At 40.2% G+C, this 27,551-nt stretch overlaps 1 protein-coding gene across 4 annotated transcripts; it reads right to left on the bottom strand.

Moving 5' to 3' along the window:
• Window positions 1-26,905, bottom strand: dnajb6b (DnaJ heat shock protein family (Hsp40) member B6b). Of its 4 annotated transcripts, none has more exons than XM_069667509.1 (10): window positions 26,780-26,905; window positions 18,233-18,337; window positions 15,525-15,634; window positions 13,192-13,269; window positions 12,846-12,950; window positions 10,102-10,239; window positions 9,814-10,018; window positions 8,454-8,524; window positions 2,653-2,805; window positions 1-938 (listed from the first exon to the last, which is right to left on the bottom strand). In XM_069667509.1, the coding sequence occupies exons 2-10, from the start codon at window positions 18,295-18,297 to the stop codon at window positions 829-831; spliced, it is 1,035 nt and encodes a 344-aa protein (XP_069523610.1). In that variant the 5' UTR covers window positions 18,298-18,337; window positions 26,780-26,905; the 3' UTR covers window positions 1-828. The 4 variants fall into 4 exon arrangements, with proteins under 4 accessions (XP_069523610.1, XP_069523612.1, XP_069523611.1 ...); XM_069667511.1 differs by having other exon boundaries at window positions 12,846-12,947; XM_069667510.1 differs by lacking the exon at window positions 26,780-26,905 and adding an exon at window positions 19,991-20,070.
• Window positions 26,906-27,551: the final 646 nt, after the last annotated feature.

The raw sequence follows: 27,551 nt of genomic DNA, 5'->3' as shown, positions 1-27,551 counted from the left end.
TTCCTCTTAAAGCATTTATTGGTAAGAGTCCGTAAGAAATTAATATTTCTCCGACACTTCCACTTACAGAAATCATGAGAACAATGTGTCAAGGACAGATCAGATGAGGGAAGAAATATTCTAGTTTAAGAAATCTTTCTGATAAACTCATGAAAGGTTAACATTTTGTATCATCTCAGTGCAAGGAATCCAAAAAAGAAAAGAGAATTCCGACACTGAGAGGGGTTAATAGCTATTTTTCACCCTGTGGGAGCCGTGGTTAAAGAATGGATAATGTTGCTGCCAGAGTGTTAATAGTCACTTTTAATACATGATGTTCATCTCTTTCTGTAAAAAACACTCGTCTGTGCTTTTATTCTGTTTTACTCTCACACTCCCCGGATATCTCTCTCTCTTCTTCTCTTCCTGGTAAAAAAAGGTTCCTCTCAATAGATTTACCTTCACGTATTGTTACGTGCTGTTACCACAGTTATTTTCCAGCTTAAGACCACCACGGTAATCTTCCTCAGACTTCAACACGCTTTCTTTAAAAAACGAGTGCTGTAAAAAGACAGAAAGTCCAATCATAGGAGATCGCTTGAGTGTCTAAACACTCACTATACATCCACACGGCCAGCCCACAATAAATACAGCAATCGCACAAGCTGAACGACTTAAAATGTATCTCAGACAGAACAAAACATTGAGGTGAGGTCTCTGCGGGCTACAGTCAGGCTGATGAAAGCAGGCAAGAGTTGAATGATGAACTAATGCCACATATGATGGATGCCGCTTCTGGCCAACAACTCTACAGTACATACATATGTTTGTATTTGTGTGATTGTGGGTTTAAAAAAAGGCACCAAGTCCACCAAACCGAGGGTAAAGCCGAGAAGATCTTTTCTTTTTCGACTCTGCGTCCTTTAGCCAAAGCTTCTTCCTCTTGGTATCTGTGTGTCCTACAAAATAAAAGAGCAAACATTATTATTGAATAATAAGAGTTTGCACCCATTGTGCAGGGAATGTACGCTGTAACTAAAGGCCTTAATAGCTTACTTATACTTTATGTAAGCTACGGCATATCAGCACTGCTGTGATTAGATACAAACTTAATCACAGCCTTGCTGATATTCAGTATACCATCACGACCTTGAGTGTGATATTGCTTTTATACAACAGTTAAACGAGCAGCAAATAGTAGTGAAAAGTAGCAATCAACAACAGATTATTGTTTTTTGCTCACCCTACTCAACTAGTTCCACAACTTAAATGAAACTGTTCTGTTGTTGCCAAGCAACCCAAATATTCTCCTGCACTCTGTGAAAGGTCCCAGTGTTGTTATTCTCTAAATCTGCACTCATGGAATGCCTCTTGTCCAATCAGATTACTTGGTCAGAACTGTCGTATAAAATTGTAAGATTAACATATGGGTTGTTAAGTTGCGCCTGGCTGTTGAGTCCTTAAACAATTAAGGAGACTTAAATAAAAAGAGTGGTATCAATTATTTGTGGGAACTCTAAATCTCACTATTTAACACAGTATTAAAGTGTAAAAACATTGTTATGTTACGGGACAGATTTTTATTATCTAGCTGATTCCTTGTTCTCAGTCTGTTGCTAAGCTAAGCAAACAAGCTAATGGCACCATCTTCATATTTACCATGAGTGATATCGATTTAATCTTACTCTTAGAGTTAAAGCTTTCTCCCAAGATGTTGAACTCTTACTTTAAAGAAGTCAAACTGAGTCAAGAGATTGTCCCTTTCTAATTAGTTATGATGCTATGTAAGGATATGTGTTATATGTATTCATTCCAAGCATGCCTGAACCCCTATTAAGTCAGAAAACTCACTAACATGATGCTCTTTAGCAGTTTTTCGTCTGTTGTGCAAAATGCGCATTAATCCATATTTGGAGCGAATAAATTGTTAATGAATTTATTGCGGTTCAGATGCCCTACAGGCATTTTCAAAAAGGTCAGAGGTCAATTGGTCCACTAGAGGAGCTTCATAATGAAAATAAGGGCTCCAAAAGACAAAGTGTGATGCAAAAAGGGACAAATTGCGGCAAATTGGCAACTTAAATATTGTACCTATTGAGCATATTCTTAAAGCATTAGCAAACAACCTTTAAGCTAATAAAGTTAGAGCTTGTAAACACTTTAGAAGGAGTGAGTTATTACTAAGTGGAGCTTTTTTTCTCACATCTTGAACTCGTACTTTGAGTCTGCAGCAGTAGTTAACAGCACACTCTGAGGGATCTCACAAAGAGAATCAGCGCCTTTGTTTGCATCCCGGCAGGAAATATGCAAAGTTAAATTAAAGGTTCCTCTCTTTACCTAACGAAGCTGCTCTTATAAAACATTCACACTCTGTGTGTTGTAGATAATAGCTCAGCTTTTGTGTGCGACTTCCTGACCCCGCGAAGGAAAACAGAGGGCGACCTCTGACCCCTAGTCGTTACTGCGGTGTAGAACAGAGCCGCCTAATGAACATCTCTGTCCTGTGTGTTTATATCTGCCAATCAAACACGCCACTCTCCGTCATAGCCCTTTGTGTGGCCATCAGACACAAAAGCAGACAATTAGCCGCGCTTATTAAGACTCTACTCTTTAAAGGGGGAGCTGTGTGTGTGCGGGTAATTAATCAGGCCCTGCAGTGGCGGGTGGGCGGACCTCTCGTTAGTCCCAGACTCTGTAAGCCGTGCTCCTCCTCTTCCTCCGAGGGGTTTTGGGCGGAGTTCCTCAGGTAGCGTTGGTGCAGGCCGGGGAGGGCGTTTTGTCTGCGGCGACGGAAGTCGTCCTCCAAGGGGTCTTCGGCTGCAACGTCTGTGGGTGTGAGCAGAGCAGAGAGGGAATCAATCACACCTAAACCCTCTCTTTCGCTGTCTGGATGGATGGCCTGAGGGGTTCAAACCAACATTAAATCAGTATTTATTTATTTTTCCTACAAAGCGTCCATGAATTTAAAGTTTGTGAGGGAAAAAAAATCAGCTGAAAGGAAAACATATTACCTTGTGACGCCCTGGGCAGTGTGAACACAAACAGACACACACATCTATTACAGCAAGTTGAGCACAAGCGCAAGAAGGCGTATTGATGTAACCGACGTGAAACAACAAAGATGATATAAAACAAGAAGTTCAAAGAGTCCCTTCGGCCACACGGACCCCTCCTTCCCTCCCTTTCAAACCTCGCCCATATATTTCATTCATATTTCATCTGCCTGCCTTTATTGTGATTAGTCATGTAAATAAAATGAGATTTGGTTATTCTTTTCTCTAGGTAATTTACATTTATATTGAATTAGTGGCAGGCAGGGTATGAGGAGAAGGAGGGGGGGGCTTATTATGCTTCGAGATTACAGGCAGATCTCATCGCCATTGTGTTGTGTAATTAAGGCAGCGGAGAGGAGAAGAAAGGGGGCCAGATGCTCGCCGGGCTGAACCTGGTCCTGTTTAGAGGAGGGACTAGAGCTGCATTTTTAAAGTGTCAGAGCCGTGGCCTTAAACGCATCACGAGTCAGGGGGGACGTGGAGGTTTTGTTTTGCTGCACACTCAGAGGGGAAGAAGCCACCTCGACTTAAACATAGAGTCATTTTAATCATTAATGTAGAAGGTTGTCTCTTTTTATTTGTCGTGTGTAATTTTATAGGCTCCTGTAGTATAATGGTACTACAGAACACAAGTGATATGTCTGTAATAAAATCATCCACACGGAAGATTGTGGCTTTGTAGCAACCCCATCAATGATCTTTTTTCTTACTTTATGTAGCAAAAATCTTTCGAAGGCGGGTTGGAGCCAATCAAAGTCGTCTGCATGTAGTCAGGTTTTAACCGAGACAAAGACATCACTAGATTTCCAATTGTCCACGAATAGACGTCTTATTACTGCAGAGTCTGTCTGCTTTTCCAAGTGTGTTAAGGTCGAAATTGGCTGCGTTCTTCCGGCCGTATTTAGTTTATTTTCTCGCTGCAAACACCTGAACTTTAAGGTGATTCGTGCTGCTTTAGCCTCGGGACTTGGATTCCTTCATTTCAGAGTTTGCAAAACAGCTTTTAAAAGTGGAGCACACGGATATGACCCCTGCGAGGAGAGACCAGCGCCCAGTGGACCAACAGAAACAGGACAATTGGTGGCTTTACTCTCAAGGCTGCAGCTATTCGTTTCCTCTCCAGCTTTGGGAAAAAAAACAACTAATCCCAACCTGCATTTGTCTGGTGATCCTATCAGGGGAAGTTAGACAGCTGGATTAAGCCAATATGTGTGAGACTCCAGCTCTCCTTCAGCTCCAGAGGATCAATGTTTTTGTCTATTATGGGCGATAAGATTCCTTCCGCTATCAAGTCGCATAATCCGTCATCAGTTAATTAATTTCAACAAAAACAATATCAAAGAGCAGAGATGATAATGAGATCTTACAATGCTCACAAAGGCGGCCTTTTATTTTCTGGACTTAATTTGAAAAGCAGATTTGACTTCCTGGTTGCTTTCATTTGCAGCTATTGTCTTGAGAGTGCCTGTCATTTGTCTCCAGGCTAAACAAAAGTGTGTGCGTCTGTAAAGGGATGTTTGACACACACCGTTCCAGACTATAATACACAGTCACAAACACGCAAAGACACAAAATCAGCCTCAAATGAAGGTTTCTGGAGCCTAAAGCCTAAAATAAATCACTGTTCAGGATGAGGCTAACCCTACATGACAACTACAACCATGGACCAGATTATTTTCAACAGTCCACCTTCCCTCCGTTCAACACATCTGGTGTCGTGCTGATGTGACTCCGCTGCAGAGAGATACGGTCTGTGTCCTTGTTCAGACACGGCCAAACAGAAACTGGCAGCTTATCTTTGCCATCGTTCATAAAGTGGCCAGCAGCTCCGGGCCGATTCCGTGTTTCATGCTTTGCTGTCACACAGGCGAGAAGGAGGTGATGCGGGGGGAGTTTAAACCGGATACTGCTTTCTGCCAACAGGAAGCCATCTTTCATAAGACGGGGAGTCGAGGACAGGAAATCACAGTGTTGTGTGTCATATTGGAATGGGTGGATGAAGGAGAAAATGCTGCAAGACTTTATTTCTAACAAGAAATACATTTTGAATGAATTTGATTAAATCTTAACTAATAAAAACCCTAGCTGGTCTTTAAATAATTTAAATTGATGATTAAATTAAGAAAATGTAAGTTTAATTTTTTTTAAAGAATCGTGTTTATATGACTATAGCACGTGTTGCTATTCAGTTATTCTACCAATCACAGTCTGGTTTCTTGAATATTTGTGATTCCTGTTGGGGAAATGATCATTAAAGCCGTGTGATGTCATGCTGGCTTTTGTTTACAAACAGGGACATCTAGTGGCCACATGAGGCTACAACTTCATATTTTAATGTCTGGGAGCTACTATGTGTGTTTTTTTTCAGGGACATGAAAAAACGATTTTTCTTTGGTTGGTTTGGTTTGCCTGCGTATTTATCTCTTTGACCTTACACACCTGAGGGCTGGGAGACCTACGTGGGATAATGAGATAATTAATGAAGGACATTTACATTAAATCTTTATTATGATACATTATGTTGATTTTACTTTTCTCCCCTATAATTGTATTCTCCGTGGCAGTATATTATAGCGTACTTTTGACTAATGACCAAGACACACATAATAAGTTTTACGCAAGTTAGGTACTAAAAAAACTAAATGTTTTATTGTCAATTTTCCTTCTCGAAGTCATTTGCCTGTTAAATCAGAACATACAGCCGAGATACATGTATTTAGAGATGTGGTGAGATTTTTAAATCCGAGAATATCATCAATCTCAAATGTGCATTGCGTATAAACGTCTGCGAATCCGCTTAGAAACGAGGGGGAAAAACCGCTCCGTTTAACTCCAGAACTTGCCTTAGAATACTCACTTTTTTACATTTACGTCAATTTCAAAGTAATTCAGTGATATTTGTGTGAACATCTATGAAACATTGCGAACAAAAATTGCTAATAGGCAATTCGGCGTACATTTAATGCTGCCAACTTGCATACTTTTGACAAGTACAGGAAATAAAGGACAGGCTAAACGTTAGCCCACAGCTAAGGTAACACCATAACACTTCCTGTATGTGAACCCCAAAATATGGGAACCGTAGTTCTTAAAAAAATATAGCCGTAATATGCCCAAATAAATTAAGACAAAAATTATAATAGGAGTCACAATTTTTTAGTTCTAACAAAATAAAAACCTATACAACCTATTTTTATCCAGGAGAGGGAGGCATTGTACCATAAATATTACACTCGCTCCGACCACACCAATTCAATTATTTATACACCTCACTATGATTTCCTTACACTAATTTAATTACTTAAACCCCGACTGTTTGCTTTCCTTTGATTGTTCGAGTAGTAATCTCTATGTACGACAGCTATCCCTGTTTTACTCATCACATTTACATGGTTTCTCTTTTACAGAGAGAGTGAAGGAGTAGGAAAGAGAGAATACGGGCCATGTAAGCAATAGCGATTGGAGCAGGTCTGCAGTATCACCTAGCAACAGGACTGCGCAGGCGCAAACTACGCTTCAATCATCACTGGTAAAAAAGGAATTGAAAGAGCAAAATAACCTAGTAGTGGAAGACATGGCTACCACGTAACACTCACACAAAGGCATGACATTGTCAATTTATCATGTTAAATTAATGATTAATTGTTTATGTACTATTATAAGTCACCTTGTAAAGACAGGATATTGTAGCTTGACTCAACTAAAGGCATCACCCTGCCTGCCCTTTTCTTTCTCTTCAGCACTCCCAACTTGTCTCTCTCAAAAATATGCAGTGAGGCTTATGTAAATAAACTAGCCCAGAGCGCATTCCTTAAGACACACACACACACACACACACACACACTCTTCTCTGTACACAGTGACCCTCTCAGCCAACTGCAATCACTCACTCTACTCAATTCAACTTTGAATCAGAGCCTAAAACACATAATGTTTAAGAGGACACCGAGTTAGAACATGCAGAATTTTTTTAACACAAGTTGGATTTTCCCAGCGAGAGGATGGAGCTTCCTGTTAAGGAGATAAAAGTTACCTTAACTTTTTAATCTGACTTTCTAGTTTGTCTCTTTGTCTCCGCAGAATTCAGGTTATGTTTGAGGGCGTGTTCAATGCCATAAAAATGTCCCCATGGGAGGAGCAGAGAGTAATAAACATGAGGAAGGGCATAAATCCTGGAAGTGGGTGTTTCCTTTTCACCTGTTTTGCAAAGGTACAGCATACCTACCACACCGGAATAAAGAAACCTCAGGGTTTGAGGATACGGGCGTATGTTTGCTGAAAACAAATTTTTCCGCATGATGCCTTAGATAAAAGATTATTTCAATAAAAGCACACACCACATTCCCAGTTTCCGGTAGTGTCAGCGACCAAGCCCTTAATGTGAGTCACCTATGCTGAAATGGAGTCATTAGTAGGTTAAAATAATGCACACACGACGAGCTGTATGATGGGTGAGTGTTCAAAAGAAGCAGCCGCTGTGGGTTCCTTTATTGCGGTTTATGTGAAGCAGGTTTAAGATGTGATCAGGCACAAGCACACACACCTCACACATCCAGAAAGAGTGAGAAACATCACACAAGAGACACCAGGTGACTGCAGCAGCCTTTCAACGACGTTCCACAAACTGAACTTTATTGACCAAATCTGAACTCTTTTATTTTTGTTGTTTTACAAAGACTGAAAATTCCCCTGGCTGTCCGGTAAAATTGTAATGTGATGTTCTATGTTAATGGTTTGAGTTGCTGACATGCAGGAACAAATGAAACACACTGTGGAACCCTCAAATACACAAACAAATGTAAAAGTAAGAAAAAAATGCACATTATAATAATTAATTTATTAATAATCTATGTCATTCATATTACACACGCGTGAACATGGTAACAGCTAACAGGTTAGCAAGGTGAAGTTCAAGTTAAAGACATTAGGGCAAAGTGGTTAAGCATAATCATTCACTTGTTAAATTGGTCAAATGAAAAGAGCAAAAAATGACATGCGTAAGTCTCAATGTACAGCGTTTTGTTTTTCTGCAACAATTAGAAAGACAATTTTCCCAAAGGAAAAGTTATATGTATATATACCACGTACCCAGCTTTGTTCACATGGCAGAAATAAAAGTACAATTCAATTATTGTAGTAAACAAAAACACAAATTCCAGCAATACGGTCCCCCTGTAGTAATGGAATAAATACAAATATACAAATACGGTGAAAATCTCGCTCGCCTCCCTCTGCAGCTAAGCTAAAATGAGAAAATTGTTCTTCTGGAATGAGATGCAGGAGGACAAAGTGAGGAGTGACCAACCGCCGGTAGCAAACATAGTCACTGGGCGAGTGTTTCCAGGTGTGAAAACTGTATGTTGGTCAAATGTTGTGGGCGAGATAATTACTTGTTATCCAGTCTTAGGAGCTGCTCCTTACCATTTACTGTTAGAGATTTTAACTGACCGTCCTCCTCCACTTCTACCCGCTCCTGGCCATTCTCCACGATCCTGAAAGAAATACAAGAAGGCAGACAACGCTCTTCAGAAATCAGAGGGTCAGGCTGATAAGAGGTCGAAAAAAGGAAATCGTCTGACAGTGCTAATTAGCATAATGTGGCTTTTACCTTTCTCGCCAAGAGTTAGATGAGAGGTTTGATACCACTGTCATGTCTGTATGGTAAATGTGAAACTATAGCTGGCATAAAGTTAGCTTAGCTTAGCACAAATACTTAAAGGGGACATATTTTAGCTATGCAATCAATTTTCTATTATTCTAATTTTATTAGAATTAGAATTATTCTTATCACGTTGGTAAAGTTTTTTTGTTTTAAAAATTGTATAAATATCTTAATTTAATTATTTTTCGGAGCCTCTCCTTTCTCCTGAAACGAACAAGCCGTTTTGCCATTCAAAGGTCAGACCTTAGCCACGATTGGCTGACAGTATTTGGAGTGACCGCGTAGCCCCTCCCCCATGTGTCCGATCCCACGCGGGGGAGTGGCCGCACTGCACTGTCACTACAAAATTGTAAAAAACATGGCTGCTCTAGGATCGGTTATTCAGCCTTACATGTACGAGCCAGAATCGAAGGAGGTATTGGAATGGTAAGTGAGGTGAATGACGGTGAATGATGATTGGTCGATTTCAGCGAAAGCAAGGTTCTAAGTAGAAACCTGCAGCTGTTCTGAACGGCCCATTTCAGAGGCGACATTTTTAAACATGTAATTTTGGAAAAACACGGAATTACATTTTCACTTTTTCACTGTGAACATTAAACATCAAACAATGTGAAACCCATGATAAATATGAGAATATCCATTTAAAAGATATGGCCCCTTTAAAACAAAGGGAAACAGCTAGCCTGACTCTGAAGGCCTTCCAGCACCTCTACAGCTAACTAAATTGCACAACGTATGTCATTAGTTTAATTGAACAAAATGCCATTGTTATTACCACGAGGTAGTCATCTAGGAGATACTCTCATAGTCTGAGCCCTCTCTAGAAATAGTACCACATAAAATTTCCAGTTTCTTTTTACACTTTGGTTTTAGTGTGGTTTTAAGAAATGTATACGGTGTTAATTTGTGAGCTGAAGAGGTGCTTGAAGGTGGATATGGCTAGTTTTGCTAGAGCACAACCAACTGTTTTCACTCTTTAGCTAAGCTAAGCTAACCAACTCCTGGCTGTGCATGCCTGAGATGAGGGTTGAAAATCCTTATTGACGATTCAGCAAGGAAGCGAATAAGCATATTTCTTAAAAAATTACACGGTTTGAAAAGGTGGTGAGTTTGAAGTACCGTTTTGTTGTAATTTTTCTGCCGTTGATGAACTTGGTTGAGGTCGACACAGATCTGAAGTTACCCATTCCTCCTCCTCCTCCTCCTCCTCCTCCTCCTCCTCCTCCTACTCCTACTACTCCTCCTACTACTCCGCCACCGCCAAAAGATGACGAGGAGAAGGAAGTGAACCCTCCTCCACCCATGTCTCCAAATGAGTTAAAACCTACAAAAGGGCACACATTCAGTCACAACAGAAAATTATGATGAATACACAATAGAAGTGCGGTTATTCGTGGGGATAACCACCTGAATCAAACCCTGAGAAGCCAGGCCCGAAGGCTGGGAAACTTCCAAAACCAAAGAGTGATCCCCCCATCCCTCTTCGGCTCGCTCCCCTCTGACGACTGCGACCACCTCCGAAGAAATCATCAAAGGGGTCATCAGCTGTGGAGGGAAACACAAGGAAAGTACCTTACAATAAAAGAGGGGTGAATGTCAGAGCATGGGTTTGTCATTTCTGGAACGATCTTAAAAAATCCTATACTGCCTAAATGCCCACCACTTATTCTGATCCTAAAACCCAGTGGACATGCTACTAATTGCGTGCTGCCAATCTGGGTCATCCCAGCAGGATAAGGCTGGATCACTGGCACTGTTTGCTGAAAGAAGACTCCCTCTTCAACCTTGAATGCACCGAGACAGCAAAAAGAAGGCTTTGCTTGTTCCCTCGGACAGAAAGCTTAAAATAAAAGTGTCCCCCGACCACTGTTGCATCTGCATTACTGTCTATTTACCAAGAGGAAGACATAACAGGAGGCAGCTGGGTCGTAGGAATGTGTCAGTGAGACATCAGTGGAGGAAAGAGACGGGAGATGTGAGGATTTAACTCTTGAGTGAATGATCAGTGTACACAAAGAGATAGCTGGGGAAGAAAAGGAAAGGCGAGGCGCTCTCACACGCTGCTCTGACAGACCTGTCAAGCGCAAAGAGTGGAATTAAACCTGTGAAGAATGTGCCACACCTTTTAAACGCTGAGGAGTGCCAATGGGGCTTTAAAGTGTGCACCATAATGTACAGAAGAAAAACATGATAACCCCATAATTACACAATATAAAAGAAAAACTGAGCATTTACATACATTAAGTTGTTTAAAGCTAATTGTTGGAAGATATTTTTTTACATTTCTGTCCAATTACAGTGTTTAAAAACAGCCTGTTGATATCTGCGTCTTCACGTGTCCATTTGAGTATGAGTGTGTGCTGTTCTTGGCAGACGACTGAGCCCTCGTCTGGTGTGAATCTCTATTTGTCTCTATAAAGCACACGCCCCCCCTACACCTCCCTACGTCCCCCTACCCCTCTGCCTGCTGGCCGCTCTGAGGTAGGTGAGTGACAGATCCACGAGACCAGCTGCTGCTCACTGAGACGAGCTGCTGCTGGACAGTCGGGGCTGGACGGGATTTTAAAAACATTTTCAGACCTTTTTTCTGAAAGTTCAAGAAAACGGTTCTTTTATATACGGGAGATATATCCTTCAAAAGACAAACACTTGATAGGGAGTAAAAATAAACTTGACAAGATGGATGTTTTGGTGTATCCTGTTTCATATCAAGCACAATAAAGGTCAAAATAGAACTTGGAACTTCTGTGCGACGGTGTGGACAGCTTTACAGTTGGGCTTTTTTTAAACGCACCTTGTTTACTGAAAAGAGAAACTCTATCTAACCCATGTCAATAAATACAGCAGTGAAACATTCCAGTGTCATAAAGGTTAAAACAATCTGATGTCAGAGATATCAAAGAAAAAGAAGCATCATTTATAACCTGCTAATTAGATGACAGCTACGTTTGACACACACAGCGTGCACACACTTGGCGTTATTACATCTGCTTTTGTTTTAATACAGAAGCTATTTTTGAAAGCATTCCAGTTGAGTGATGTAGACGCTCAAATCCATCCTCCGTCTGCGTCTGAACTCCATATTTAGAGCTACGCGGGGTGAAGTACACATGCCTTCCAATCAGCCTTTTGCTGAACCCAGACAACCCAGGACAAGCTATAAGTCCTATAACTATAGCTCATTAAAAAGTACTACTTTCAAATCACTTTCCAAGACTTATTTTTAATGTTATAGTGGTTTGATGTTTTACATCCTTATTTTTTCTTACTTAAAGTTTCATTGTTTTGTTTTATATGTTCATTTAAATCACTTTTTAGGATGATAAGTGCTATACAAATAAACTTTATTATTTCCATTAAATTATTGTTTTGCTAGTCAACTATCAGGCACAATGAGGAGCTTTCATTATGAGGTGTGAACTAAGGATGGTTAACTAAATTAGCAGTGCGATATCTTTCAATGGTTACATAAAAAACATTTAATCTACAGTTAAGTGCCGAGAACAGGTGTGGTTCACAGGAACGGTTTTAAAACGCACTATGAAATCGGCAGGGATAAAGGACCACACGTGTGTTTAATCTTTTTATAATGTTTTTTTATAATGGCATTTAGCATTTTACTGACTTGAAAAATATTCTGTAATCATACAGTCGCTGTTCTGGAGTCAATTAAAAGGTCTTAAGCCTGATTAACAGATGAAGGCTTTGTACAGAAGCTGAGGTCAACATCCAGCAGAGATTCTCTGTGTTTTCCATCATGTGACATTTAGTGGCAGATGACCTCCTGAGGGGAACTTAGTGCTTAGTGTGTGGGAGAAGCCCATTGCAGTGCAGTGGGGGATCACCGCTGGGCTTTTCAGATGGCTTCCTGGGTCTAATGCTCAATCTTTCTCATTTCCACACAGCAGGAGCTGCTAGCTGACAGCCAACAGGCACTCATTAGGAGAAAGAAATATCAGCATGATATGAAAGTGGAACCTGAAGGGTTTCCACCTTTGCTCCCTGTCTCTCTTGAGCCTCTTCGAGTCATATTTTTGACTAGATAAAATTATACAGTTAATAATAGCCATCGCGTGCTCCCCGCTCTTATTACTCTCCTCAGTGAAACAGGAAAGCCCCTCGGTGTTTCACCACAAACACGATGCACTCACCAAAAAAATCTGCAAACGGATCTCTGCCGCCGAAGAATTCCCTGAAAACGTCCTCGGGATTACGGAATGTGAAGCTGCCGCCGCCAAAGTGATCGTAATGGCCTCCTGTGAAACATTAATCAACAATAAAGATCATTAACGGCACGGCTTTGATCATAATCAGGATTATAAACAGCTGTGACTGCATGCCATAAAAAACAATGCAAAACCAGGTCGTTCGACCTACATTTAGATATAATAAAAATTGCTACTGGAGGCCATATTTTGCCCACTCCTTTTAAGCACTGACTACTGAAATATTATCAAACATCTTGATGGCACAGACATGAAGTAGTCATCTCCTTACCTCCTCCTCCTCCTCCTCCTCCTCCTCCTCCTGAAAGGCCTTCTTTGCCGTACCGGTCATAAATATTCCTCTTGCTTTCTGTTGTGGGAAAAATTAGACTTTAGATAAGATAGAGAGCAATAAACCAAACATAAAACAGAAAGTGCCACACAGTTATATTTCAGGTCAGTTAAGGTCACGCAAAGTATGGTTCAGCATGCTTTTAAATGGGACTTATTGAAGTATTTAAAAAACGATTAAACGTGTGTCATTGACCATATGCATGTTGACAAAGCTACAGCTCAAAAAGCATAACAATCAGCACATTTATTGTACAGGTCAAACTGACAAACAGGAAGTAAAACTAAACCCACCACTACGAAACTCTGCACACGGCCTACACACTCCAGCAGGGACAATTGTGACATTGTGCGCCGCTAACAGCCAACAATCTGTGCTTTTTGGACTGGAAGCGCTGCACATAACTGCGACTAATAAAATGAAAATGTTACAGGCTTCTGCTGTCTTCCCAAACCTACGTTTCGAATTCCAGACGCTTCAATATCACATTTACAGAGTTATTCTTGTGATGACAACAAATTAAGGAACAGAAACAAGACCGTGGGCTAAAATAAGGTGGATGTAACCTCTTGGTTTTAATAGTGAAGCAAATGCGGAACTGCCTTTAACTTTGAGATGACCCTACTCCGCAGTTGATATATCACATCAGTAATGAGTTTATGATCTCAATCAATAGTGTTCCTCAGTAAAGTATGTTGTAAATTATTGTTCCATAAAGAGTAAGGGCTTGGCTATTTTGTGTCAAGTCACTACCACATCAACCTCTCAGTCAGGACAGAGACGTAGAAATATGGTCACTTGGTTGGGTACAGTCTATGATACTGACTTCTTTATTTGATCTGTTTATATACTATAATACTTTTGCATAACAGACCTTCATTTTTTTGTTGTAAAATTGCTCCAAATATTTAAGTTACACTTCGAAGTCAAGTCCCGAAAAATAAATAAACACATATGGCACCGCTCTCTTGTGAGTACACCTTACTTGAAATCTCCCATCAAAGGAAAGAGAAAACACCATCCAGTTCATGCAAATTCAATTAGAAGTACAGGAAGGGAAATATAAAACACGAAAAAACAAACGAAAAAGCAAAAACAGGCTGATGTAGACCTACACATTTTTGGCTGACCACCAGGGTCACTGAGTGAGGAACTGACTGAGTGACGGTACTTTCAGAGCCCTACAGAGAGAGAGTTGCAACATCGCAATGGCGGATCAAGGATCTTAGTGGACCTCGACTGACGTGACTCTATGTCTATACAGCTCTGGATACTTTGTTTTGGGAAGTAGGCGGGGCTGTGACGCTCTATCTTTACGGCTCTGGATACTTTGTTCGGCGAGTAGGCGGGGCTGTGACTCTCTATCTTTATGGCTCTGGATACTTTGTTTTGGGAAGTAGGCGGGGCTGTGACTCTCTATCTTTATGGCTCTGGATACTTTGTTCGGCGAGTAGGCGGGGCTGTGACTCTCTATCTTTATGGCTCTGGATACTTTGTTCGGCGAGTAGGCGGGGCTGTGACTCTCTATCTTTATGGCTCTGGATACTTTGTTTTGGGAAGTAGGCGGGGCTGTGACTCTCTATCTTTATGGCTCTGGATACTTTGTTCGGCGAGTAGGCGGGGCTGTGACTCTCTATCTTTATGGCTCTGGTTACTTTGTTTCGGGAAGTAGGCGGGGCTGTGACTCTCTATCTTTACGGCTCTGGATACTTTGTTCGGCGGGTAGGCGGGGCTGTGACTCTCTATCTATACGCTCTGGATACTTTGTTTGGGGAGTAGGCAGGGCTGCTTATCCGCTGTCCTCACCTACGTCCGCAGCGCGGACCTGCTTTCAAACATGTGTTATCGACCTTGTAACACATTGCCCACAAAAGTGCACATTGACCTGATTTGGTCAGCCACATACTAGGTTTCGACCTTGTTTTCCTGCCTAAAATAAAATATTATAAAAACAACAAAAACAAACCTTTGCCTACTTTTGTTTAACGAAATAAAGATTCTTGAAAGAAAACATAATTGATGATTTTGGTTTTGGCTCAAAAAGTTAAAGATAAAATATTAGTAGGAGCAACAGCAGTTCAAACTGACACCTTGCCCTAGTAATCTGACATAGATATGTATCCTTACTTTACCCTTACAGAAGATATGACAACAAATGTCCACTTTTATGACAAGTGAAGGCGTTCTTTTCCAGCTATGCACTTCAGAGACACACCAGTCATTGTCCTGTATTCAGAACCTTACATGGCTTAATAACAGATTTTCTTCCTCACCATCTGAAAGCACTTCATATGCCTCTGACAGCTCTTTAAACTTCTTCTCTGCTTCATCCTTGTTGTCTGGGTTCTTATCTGGATGCCACTTCAATGCCAGTTTTCTGTAACTGAGACACACATACCACACAGTTAAAAAGAAACAGAAACACAGAATGTATGTCATTGTACTTTAAATAAGCCAGTCAGTTCCTGGAACAGAAACAGGAGGTGGAAAATATGAATGTATGTGTAACGGACATGCTCGTATCAGACAGACTTATTCACGTGTGAATCTTTTTTTAGACTGGCAACCATGCCTACACCAAACATACAAACCCCCACCACCACTCTATGAACACAAACACACACACACACACACACACACACACACACACACACACACACACACACACACACACACACACACACACACACACACACACACACACACACACACACACACACACACACTGTCCCACCCAAGCAGAAATAACAAAGACAGCCTGAACTCCACTGTCGTGCTGCGTAGGCTCTCACAGTCGCTTACGCTGCATCAGCTGTTTGTTTCGAGGCCCCGCAGCAGCACCGGCAGCGGACACAAAGATGCTGCGGACAAGACTCAGAACTGTGGGTCAGCCAGCAGAAAGGGCTGCACACAACCCGGGGATTGACTCCCTTATGGATCTACAGTGAATAGTCTTTGTAGTCCACGTCTTTGTTGTAATCGGTGACATCATCTGACTGTTTAAAGCCTGGTCAATGGACAACCAGCCGGACTAACAATGTAGTGACAGTCTTTGTTGTTAAAAGGCTGTTTTTTCTGTAGTAACAGCAACAGCAGGAATTAGCTTCCCCTGAATACTCTCATGTTCAGCTCAACAGCATCTGAGGACAGTGTTAACCTTTGCTCTCTACAAAGACGTCTCATGTGACAACTTGCTAGCTTTCACGTTTTTAGAGGATGAAACCACTGTGACATTGACATTAAATTTGTGTTGAATTTATTGATGGCCTTTGGCTAACCTGAGGCATCAGTATTGGTGTGGTTTTCAGGCACTTCGTATTCACAAGTGCCAAGTTGGATGCAGTAAAGCTTTCAAAAAAAGCCTGAGTGACCCATTAGTAATTATGACATGAAAATTGAAGGTCAAAAACTTGTAATAACTATAGCTGTGCCCCAATCTGGGGGCTGCATCCTTTGAAGGCAGATTGCGTCACAGCGGTGCGTCGAAGGCTGTCCCATTTCTGGGGCGCCTTCAGATGCGGTTGACAAATGCGTCCTCCTTTTCCTGGGCCACGAAGGATCTATCAGGTGCATCCTTCGCAGACCAACGTATCCCAAAATGCATTGTGCGCCATTTCAAACGAGATGGTGGACTCTTAGGCAACAGAGGAATAAGTTTTTGGTTTCACCTTAATCGAATAGCTAGAGATACACATGTTAAAAACAAGGGCCCTTAATCAAATAATCTTTAAAATAATAGGTTCAGTTAAATGGCGTTAGTTATGCTAGCTAGTTAGCCCACTAGCTACCTGTTGCTAGGTGACAGGAGCGGTGTTGAGTGACACAAGGGTAACGGCAAGAACGGCTGGTGACGCAAACAGGAAATCCTCCGTAGACCAGACCGTCTCATTTCACTTCGGCTTTAACGATCTACAAAGGCTGCAGCCCCTGGATTGGGACACAGCTTATAACTCAGATGTGAAATGCTAATGGAAATATGCTAACACGCTCACAATGCTAACAAACTATTTTTTAGCTGGTAAAATGATGATATTATTCACCATAGTGGATCTTCTAATTTGACAGTAGGGCAAATTAGGGGATCAGGGGTGATCCAGGGGTGTTGAGACATTTCATAGGATTAGTGAAAACTTTGACCTTCTGGTGGAGAAAAGTGGAGAGTCAATGGATTAACTATTTTATTACGATTTGTCCTCTGTTGACCATGACTGCCTGGACCGAATTTTAAGGCAAACAGGAGATATTCTGTTCAAGCTTAAGTGGTGGACTGACAGACGGATAGTGCTGTTTTTAGAGGCAAGCAACTAAATAAACTAAATCAATCAATCAGAGTTCAAAAAAGGCAGAGCTGGGGTCACAGACTGGAGACATGACTTATTGATTGGTGAGATAACATTTTGACTCCGGCAGCCAACAATCAAGTGCATAAAGAGAGCAGGCTCTCAGCTCAAGCTGTCTCTCTATGCTCTGATTTTGGCAAATTGGATTAAGACTGGCTGATCTGATCAGCGATAATCTGTTATTTTCAGTAGTTTTCTCCTCTTACATGATTTCACCTCAGTTAAGAGATTTATTGCGTTACTTAAAATAACTTTTCTTTCTCTCTGGAGGACATGCACTCATTTCAAACAGGCCTATTCCTGTCCATAACACTTAAATAGACACTTGAATTCATCGGAAATTCGCATATCAAAACAAAAGTGGTTAGAAACCTGAGGAAGTGCAATTAACTGGAACCTGCCTGTTCTGTGGGCGATTGGAGAGGTGGGTGAGCGTAGGGGGAAGGTGTTTAAAAGAGGCAAGGTTACAGGAAATAGAGTGGAAACTTTCTGCATTGCAGTCTCTCTGCTCTCTCTCTCTCCTTGTGTCAGTTTATACAGCCCGAGGGGGATATAATTAACCTATTACACCCCTCTGAGTGGTGGAGATTTAGCAACAACACCGGGGGAAAACCAGAGCAGAAAACAAGAGGTGCACTTACGCTTTTTTGATGTCATCTTGTGTTGCATTTTTGTGCACTCCTAATATCTGGTAGTACTCCACCATGGCTCTGTTTGGGTTTGTTCCTGTCCTGTGCGAGGGTCCTCTGCAGAAAGAAAGTGAAGTTCTGTTAAGACATGTTAGCTTGGAGAGATAAAGCCCGACAAACTGCGACTGAGCGTAGCCGCGTGACGGGTGGGAATCCTCCCTTCTAGGCCTGAGGGGGAAATTTGTGAAGGGGAGGGACGGGGCAAAGGCATTAAACAGGGTGGCAATACCCAACAATGTAATCAAGCGCTCTGAAATAGAGATGCAGCGAGGAGGACAGCTAAGCTAATACAAGCCCGGCAATATTACATAATAAGCAGGTGATCTTCCCCCACCCTGAGGCTGTAACTGAGAAAATGTGAATCATGTTTTGCTCTTGAAATTTGGAAATAGATATCCAGATAGACCATTTTTTAAACGTGACTTAGCGCCTCTGAAAAACAAGATAGGACAGGTCTGGTGAAAAAGTATCAGAAGATATTTAGGACGTCTACTTTGAGCCCCTAGATTTACAATTTTTTACAGGACTAAAACACAGAATAGTAACCTGCACCAACACATCATGTTATCAAAGTTATGCACTCTTACTCTGTACCTAGCTTCATCTGCTGCCAACATACTGAGGCTTAATCCGGAGGTAGATAAGCAGACATGAGAGTGTTTGGATGAGCTTCACAGTGTTAAACATTTCTGCAGAATAAACATTATGATGCAGCTAGCCAACCTCAAAGTTCAGTTCAATGCAGCCTCACACGCAACATACTAACTTAGCACCTTCAGAAACAGCTATCAGAAAGTCAGTTGGAGTTAGCATCAACCATCTCACAGAGCAAACATAAGGTAGCGAGCTACAGCTGTCTGCTAGCAAAAGCATTAATGACGGTTGCTACCTAGAAATGAGAAGCCGGTTTGTGTTTAATACTGACTGAAGTCAAAGAGAAATTGTTTCAGGTATTACTGAGAATTATAGTTTGCCACTTAACTGCCTATGTATTGTGTGAGAATGTGATGACTGACAGGTGTAGCAACACTAAATTAAATAGGTTTGAGGCTCAGTGAACGGTCTGTTTTTATATCTTTTTCTAAGTGTCCAATGGAGGCTACTTTTGGCTCTCTATGCAAGTAAATAATGAGGTTTATAATATACATTTTACCCTGAGAATAATCCACTGATATGATGTGCAAATCACACTCTGTGGGGAGTATGTTTTCTTAATTGTTTGTTATCAAGAGGTTAAGGCATTCCGTTGCTATATTTTTGCTGTGGGTGTGACAACACAATATGTCACACATTTTTTTCTTCCAACGCCAATACGAGCTGAGCAGGCTCTGGTTTGCAGGCTCTGCTCTGTGGTCTGTATAAAGAGGAACTACATGTTTCTTCTTACAGATTGAAACCACAAAGTTTAAAGGTTACTCTCTGAAGGTTTTAGCGAAGAAAATCATATTTCACGTAAACCGAAACATGTCATATCAAATCTCGATCTCATGGTATTGTACCTAATCAGACAGTTAATACACTCTTATACATAAACAATCTTTCTTTGTTGGAACCACCAAACTGTAAAACATGCACCTCTGTAACTGAGCAGGGAGTACAACAAAGATAAATCCACAAGAATTCTCTGTTTGCTTAACCTTTGACTGAAAAAATGTATGACCAAACCTGATAAACAACACCCAAAGTTGCCGTCTCTTAAATATACAGTACCTTCTAGTGTAGTAGACAGGCAAAATCACACATCAGAGGGCAACAGGCCAACTGAAACAAAGAGGAAATACCAAGTAAACCCACAGCTGAGTGAGCCCACCATTAATTATCCAGAGATATCTTGGTATTAACTAAAAATGGTAAACAAACCAGCGAGGGGTACTTACTGGGGGTGCACTGAGTCCTTTTTGTTTGCTATTTTTAACCTGTGGCCTTTGCCGTTGGATTGTGTTTGTGTGTGTTCGGAGCGTGTGGGGGGTTGGGGGTGTTTGGCACATGGCAGTGCCGGTGAGTGATTCCTGGATGGGACAGATGGAACTCCCCTCTTTCGGATGTCAAAGTCAGGCGGTTACTCTAGATCTCCCCTTGACACCTCATTTTTAGTTGAACTTATTAGAGCCCGACTGATATATCAGTTAGCGATTTGTGCCGATTATAAGTATATCAGAAAACACAATGCTTAGGGTGATTTAGAAATGGAGCAAGTTGTTTGTGCAACAGAGCGCTCTTTGACTCCTTAGTTGACAATTCTCTCAGCACTTCCGGCAGCATATGTAGCTGAGCATTACATCTGAGAAGTGATTGGCATTAGAATTAGGGATAGACCGATTATCGGCCGGGCCGATTATCGGCGCCGATATTCGGCATTTTGACGCATATCGGCATCGACCTTTTTTTTTATTTTATTTTTTTTATCTGCTGATAAGAGTTAATTTCTTTGCAAATTTTATTTAACTTTGTTTTATTTACTTTAAAAAACTAACTAAAAGGAAGTTATTTATTTAAATTTTCAGTTAACTTTATAAGAGATGCTGCTGACCCTGGGAACTCCCTGCACTTTTTGTTTGTTTGTTTAGTAAACATATGCTTAAAGGCACTAGACAAAGTTAAGTGTTGGAGTTTGTATTATTCAAAATTTTGACGCCAATATTTTAACTTTTACTGCAAATGAATATTGGCTCCAAATATCGGTTATCGGCCTCCTTGACTACTAATAATCGGTATCGGCCCTGAAAAAATATCAGTCTATCTCTAATTAGAATATTATAATATAAAGAATATTATTATATATATTATTCTGAGTAACTTTTTTGTTGAAATATCGGTGCAAAATCCACATAGAAAAGCTACATTTTAATTCAAGCTGAAAATGCCACTATATCGGCAGCTATATCGGTAATCGGTACGTTTCCCCAAAAAATCCCATATTGTTCGGGCTCGTGAATTTGCTACCACAATGTAAGCCGAACAATTACAATGGCCTTCTTTCTTTCTCCACATAAAGATAAATGGCCCAAAAAGAGACACAGTTTCCTCTTGGTTTCCTATAAAATCCGACCCCATCTCCTGACTCATCACATTAAATGTATGTCCTTTTACCCTCCTCCATTCAGCCATTACTGACCCACTCACCTGGGACCAGCCCCCCGGCAGCAGTTGGGAGTTAATGGACACTAGTGCTGCCATAGATGTGGTTTCTCTTGTGTGTATGTGTTGTGTACCCATGCATGCAAGTACAGCTTTATGCCTTGTGGTAGCATTACACAGCTAACCCAGATCCGATGGGTTCCAGCTCCGCACTGTGTGAGCAACAGATGTAGGTCAGTCAATCCCATGATGCCTCAGTGAACTGGAGGTGATGGTTATAAAAGCTATCAGTTCATAGAGGAGCAATCCATTATTAGAATTTTAATTTTACGAGACAAAAGTTGGAGTCTACTGAATATTAAAAGAGACATAGGTGGTCAAAGTGTATTAGCTTATTGTCAACCTAAACTTCATTTTGCTCTTCGGGAATCTCTGGTCAGTTTTTAACAAAATTACTTCATTTTTCTGTTTGAGTCAAGTGCGTGAGAGAGCAGCTGTTCCCACAAACATTTAGCGGGTTTCTCTTTCAACTCTATTTTGAGAGGAAATTACAGTAATTATCAATTATCGTCATGGTTGTCTACAAGGACTTCCTTCTGTTTTCATTGCGGTATGAAAGCAGGCTGTAAAAAAAGTTAAAATGATCTTTTGGATTTGAAGTTAAGGTAAGTCAAGTCAACAAACTGACGTATAAGGTGCAGTATGTGAGCTACGTATCACACTGTGGTTGTAACATCAAAGCAGACGTATGGCCACAAGCTCGCACTTTAAGAACGCAGCTGCACGGATGCATCCAAAAGTAAAACCTCCATACCAGCCAGATGGGCCTTGTTACCTCTGTCTTTGAGTTTATGTTGTCAGTGTTGGTTGTCCACTTGTCAGCACGATTATGGAAAAACTACTGCCCTGATATTAAAGGAATGAAGCATGAGCCAAGGAAGAACACATCCACCTGATCAAGCTTCCAGTAACACACAAGTAAAAATGTCTTCCTTGTAAACATATAGCTTTCCTTAACTGTTTCTCAAACTCAGCTGCAATGTGTAAACATTTATATAAGCATTTAATATTTGTTCATAAAGTATGTAGATGATCAAATTTATTCTGTTTTTTACAAAAGTATGTTAAGTATAGCCTGACCAATATATCTGTTGACCAATATTATCGGACTGATATTGGCCTAACACAGATATATCAGTGCTGGTGAATATGTTTTCCAATATACAGCGATATGAAACCTTATAATATGGATCAATATGTCAATTCAGTGATCAAGGATTCAACACACAACGATACAAAGGGTATATATATATCCTTTATATTAAAAAGAATACACTGTTTTTAAATTAAATGTCAGAGTTAACATCATAGTTGACAGTATCCAATAGCAAAGGTTTGATCTCAGTGCTTTCCATGCAGCATTGACTCCAAAGGAATCTAAACAGGATTTTGGGGCCATCTCTTCCAGACTAACTGAGCAGCGAGAGATCACAACAACATCTGTTCAAGTTGTTTTTTCAGCTTTGCAGCGCTGGTGTGCCAAATGAGATTTTGCTTGAAGGGGCAATATTGTGTAACAGTAATGTAATGTAATTCTTGAACCACAAGAAGGCACACAGACATGCACTTTATGGATTTTGTGGATCATTTTGTCCACATTTTAAATACAGTAATACATTTTGTCATGTCTTGGTTATAGTGCATAAATAAGTGATAATCATTGGGTAAACTGTGTTTGGTGCATCAACATTTGTTCGACCTTATCCACATCAGTCTGACTTAGGTATAAATAATGAAATATTTGGTGGTTGGGCAGAAATACAGGCCTCTCGGCTTGGATTTGTAGCCTCTGTTTTTGCTTGTTTTGCAAACTAGCTCCACTTCCACAGTAAAAGCACGGAGGATGTTATGAACTAGGATCAACTCTACAGTGTTTTGAGTATCACTTTCAGCCGTATTTATCGGAGTCGAGTATAGAGTTAAAGAAATGCAGTGGAACGAGTCAGAGGCTGTGGTTGTGCAATATATTATAGGTCTGTATGAACTTACATGCTGGGAATACAAAAAGGCTGTCAAAGCAGACATCATAAACTACTCCCTATGCAAAATGTCTCATGCTATAAAAAGAAGAGATGTTAAACATGCTATCTAACACATCTAAATTATTTTATTATTTCTAATGTAGGTCGACCAATAGCAAAGCAGCTCTGAGTGGTTGTATTATTGAATAGAAAATGCATACGTACATCGTACAAATGAGAACTGTATCAGACTCACCCAAACGTCAGTGTAATAAGATACAGATCAGGATTGGGCGCCTACAGCTTGATCGGAATTTCCCCAACAATGCTGGCCATCACATGTTATCAGCACTGAAGCTATGTCTGTTATACTTACCTGAAGAAACACCATGTCGCTTATCAGCAGATAATCAGGGTTTGAGCTCATGAATGTAAGCTTTAAACGGTTTCTGTCTGCACAGCAACTACCAAGTTAATTACCTGCAGAGGTTTTATCTCTTGATTAAAGTCTATGATTAGACTTCCCTCTATTGCCTGTCTTTCAGGCCCATTTTCCCCCTAAAGACTTCTTTTTTTTTTTTAGAATAATCACCTGCAAAAACAGCCTCATGTGTTGCAAGCTGAGTGCATAGCTCCAACTGTGATTGCAATCAACAAAGACAGCTGGAGTGGGTCTGTTAGTGTCCAAGAACCCTCAAACACCACTAAAAATCTGACATTAACAAGTCAGGAGCACTGGACAAATCAGGCTCTAAGCAGCAGCAAAACTCATGACAGCCGGACCTACACATAACAAGCTTGCCTGAATTGATTCAATATAACAGGTGTAAAGTGCGTCATCTAACACTAGAGCATTTAGAGAATGATCAGCAGCTCCTTTCACTTTTCCCAGTTTCAAAGAAACCAGAAGCAAAGCAGGCCTCATTTACTGTAAACAGCAGTGAGCGTTGTGTCTTTGACAGGGGATCTGTAGACAAACTTGAATGTGTAAAATTCTGAGGAGAAAGTTGATAAATCGATCTTCTCATTTTAAAAAATCTGGGTTAATTATACTGAAAATTGGTTAAAGTAAAGTAGACAGCAAAAATGATCAAAGCTTTTGAACTCCGGTCACACAAAACATTCTGTCAGTTAAACACTTCCACTTAGTAGTACACCATTAAAGTTTTGTTCAATCTAATTAATAGTTCTGAATAACTGCTAAAGTCATTCATCATGTAAAAAAAATGAAAACTTTGCTTGATTTAGTGTAATACAATGTCAGAAAATATTGAAAATGTCTATTACAAGTTCTCAGATCCCAGCATCAGTAGGATGTTTTCAAATGTGTTGATGTTTAGTCCAAACAGTCAAAAGCCTAAAAAATATATTTAAGATAAGCTTTACTGATCCCCCACAGGGGAAATTAACTCGTTACAGCAGCTCACAAAACAGGCTAATTAAATAAAGTACTCAAGAAATAAAAAGACAAAAAGTAGGTGGCAATAAAAATATGACAAAATAAATAATAACAGTGACAAAATAATTAAAAAACTATTCACACTATGTACACATTTTTCCTTGTCCAAAGATTGTCTTTTTTTTTTTTTATCAAAACACACATGGTGTGTAGTATTATGATTAAAAAATATTGCTTTAACATTGCACAACTAGCCTTACATTTTGGCTGCTGGAATCAGCAAATATTTGTTATTATTGTTTAATAAAATAATAAAACTTTCTCACCTATTAATAATTGTGCAAATTGACTTATCGATTAATTAATTGGTTTTTTCTACCCTACTGCCTCATTGTTAAGTAAAGTTTATTTTCTTTTTATTCACCTTTTATATCATGAAACTGACGGATAGTTATTGTTTGTAGTTATATAACATAATTAAGTTGTAGTTGCTGTTTATCATGTTATTTTGTTGTATTTCACCAAACGTACAAATAATACTGCCTTTAACTAATTCCTGTCTCCCATTCCTATTGAACCAATAACAACAATTATGGAAAACAATGTCAAGCATTACTTAAGAAAGTGTTTTCTTCCTTTGTAGAAATGTTTTGTGCACTTTCTGGAAGTTAAGATGTCTAAGTTAAAGCTCCTGTGAGGAGTTTTTCACTGGTTATGAAACAGACTGATATTAATTCTGATGACTCTATATGACCTACAAAAGCAAAACAGACCATCAGTAACGAGATTGACTATTTCTATACAGTTATTTTTAATGCATGAAATGGCTGGCAGGGGGTAGGTGTCAGTCGAAGTGACTAACTGCAAGCTGCCTTTGTTTACATTTTCCAGGGCAAATATTTAAAATGAGTGATACATTTGACTGTTAAAGGAAGCAGGATGAGATTTTTTGTTAAAAACCGCCACTTAAGCATGTACAAGACAAAATCAGCAACTGAGGTATGGCCTTGTCCACAGGGGGCGTCAAAATCGTCACAAACCGAAAGTTCCTCACGAGAGCTTTAAGTTAAGTTTATTTTCTCTTTCACTTTTTATATCATGTTATTGAAAAAATGTTTTTGTTTGGAGTTAGTCAGACAGTAAAAATTATTGAGTATAAGTTGCAGTTTATCGTGTTATTTTTTCTGTTTTTCATCACACATAGTATATTGCCTTTAACTAGGCTACTTCCTCTCTCCCATGCCTATTTAACCAATAACAATTATGGAAAACAACGTCAAGCCTTACTCAAGGAAGTAAAAAAGTGTTTTCTTCCTTTGTTTAAGTTAACATAAGACAATTAGTGTTGTTGTAAGTTGGGGAACACAGCAGACCTATCAGATAAAGAGAAACTTCGAGAAAGTCTAAAAGCCGAATGAACATCTTTGAGATGTATTGCAAAACAGCACAAAGATATTACTAAAATAGCCAAAAGGTTACATAACAAGTAGAAACATCTCTAAAAATAGTGGGGTCGTAACTTTAATATTGCACTGGAAGTCTCGTATTGCTGGAGCATTATAAGCAACGTTTGGACTGCTGACAGAGACATGTAGCTTGCTTACAAAGCGTTGCAACGAATGTTTAAACAATCATTCTTTCACACACAATTACCATAAACGCAACAGCCTTTGAAAAGTGTTGTACTGTGCTAACTGTGGCTAAGTTATCATTATGTAGGGGTTGGGGTAACGTTAGCTAATGTTACAGCCAGGGGAAAGGCGGAGAGCTTAACGGGTACTACCGGTTACCAACGGACACTAACGGACAACTTATGTGGTACATTAATGCTAATATAGAACGTATGATGTCACGACAGCGGAGGACATCAGGTTGCGACACAGCACAGCATCCCCCACATGAAACGCTGCTTGTATCTCTGCGACAGGCGACGGTTGTCTTTACACATTCAACGCCCTTTCAGTGTTAGCCAACATTTTAACAAATTCAGGAAGCACTTACCTTTTTAAAGGAAATGTCAGCTGCAACAACGGCCTTTCTGTTGTAGCTATCCCCCTGCCTTCGCCTGAGTGCGGAACCTGTAACTGCAGCCGCTGGTGGCTGGAGGGGCTGGTGATGTGGCTACTGATAGCGACTAGCCCGCTCTGCTGTTGCCGCTGCTGCTTTCAAGTACCATCGGAACTTGGAGTTGCCATAAAAACTTACACAAATGGGATGTCGTTCTCTTAAAAACTAACGGAATGAAAGCATGGCTGGAGCTGTTTACATACAAATGTGTCTGGTGCACAATTAAAAACTAATAGTAAGATCCATGATGTGGCTGTGGCACAGGAAGGCGATCCATCAAGTGCAGGAGTTTAACATGATCATTTATTGTTTACTTTATATACTTATTGTTACTTATATAACCTATATTGTTTTAGCATGAAACTTATCACGTTATAATGTGGTAACTTATATTGTTATAACATGAAACTTATCACGTTATAACATGATAACTTATAGTGTTATAACATGAAACTTAAACTGTTATAACATAACTTGGTCTCCGGTGGTGTCGGACTCCCTGTGATAGGTACTTAGGGTGAAAACTGGCATTTGCCATCCATGGAGCCTCCCTTGCCTCTCCAGCTGATTAGTGAGAAACGTCCTCATGGTATAACATGAAACTTATCACCTTATAACGTGATAACATGAAACCTATCACGTTACGTGATAAATTACATTGTTATAACATGAAATTGATGTTCGAGTGAGGAAACGTGTAAATTTA

The sequence above is a fragment of the Semicossyphus pulcher genome, unplaced genomic scaffold (assembly GCF_022749685.1).
Source record: "Semicossyphus pulcher isolate SPU_LCO1_2020_fin unplaced genomic scaffold, fSemPul1.0.p SCAF_18, whole genome shotgun sequence".
NCBI lineage: Eukaryota > Metazoa > Chordata > Actinopteri > Labriformes > Labridae > Semicossyphus > Semicossyphus pulcher.
This window is presented reverse-complemented; position numbering and strand designations above follow the sequence as displayed.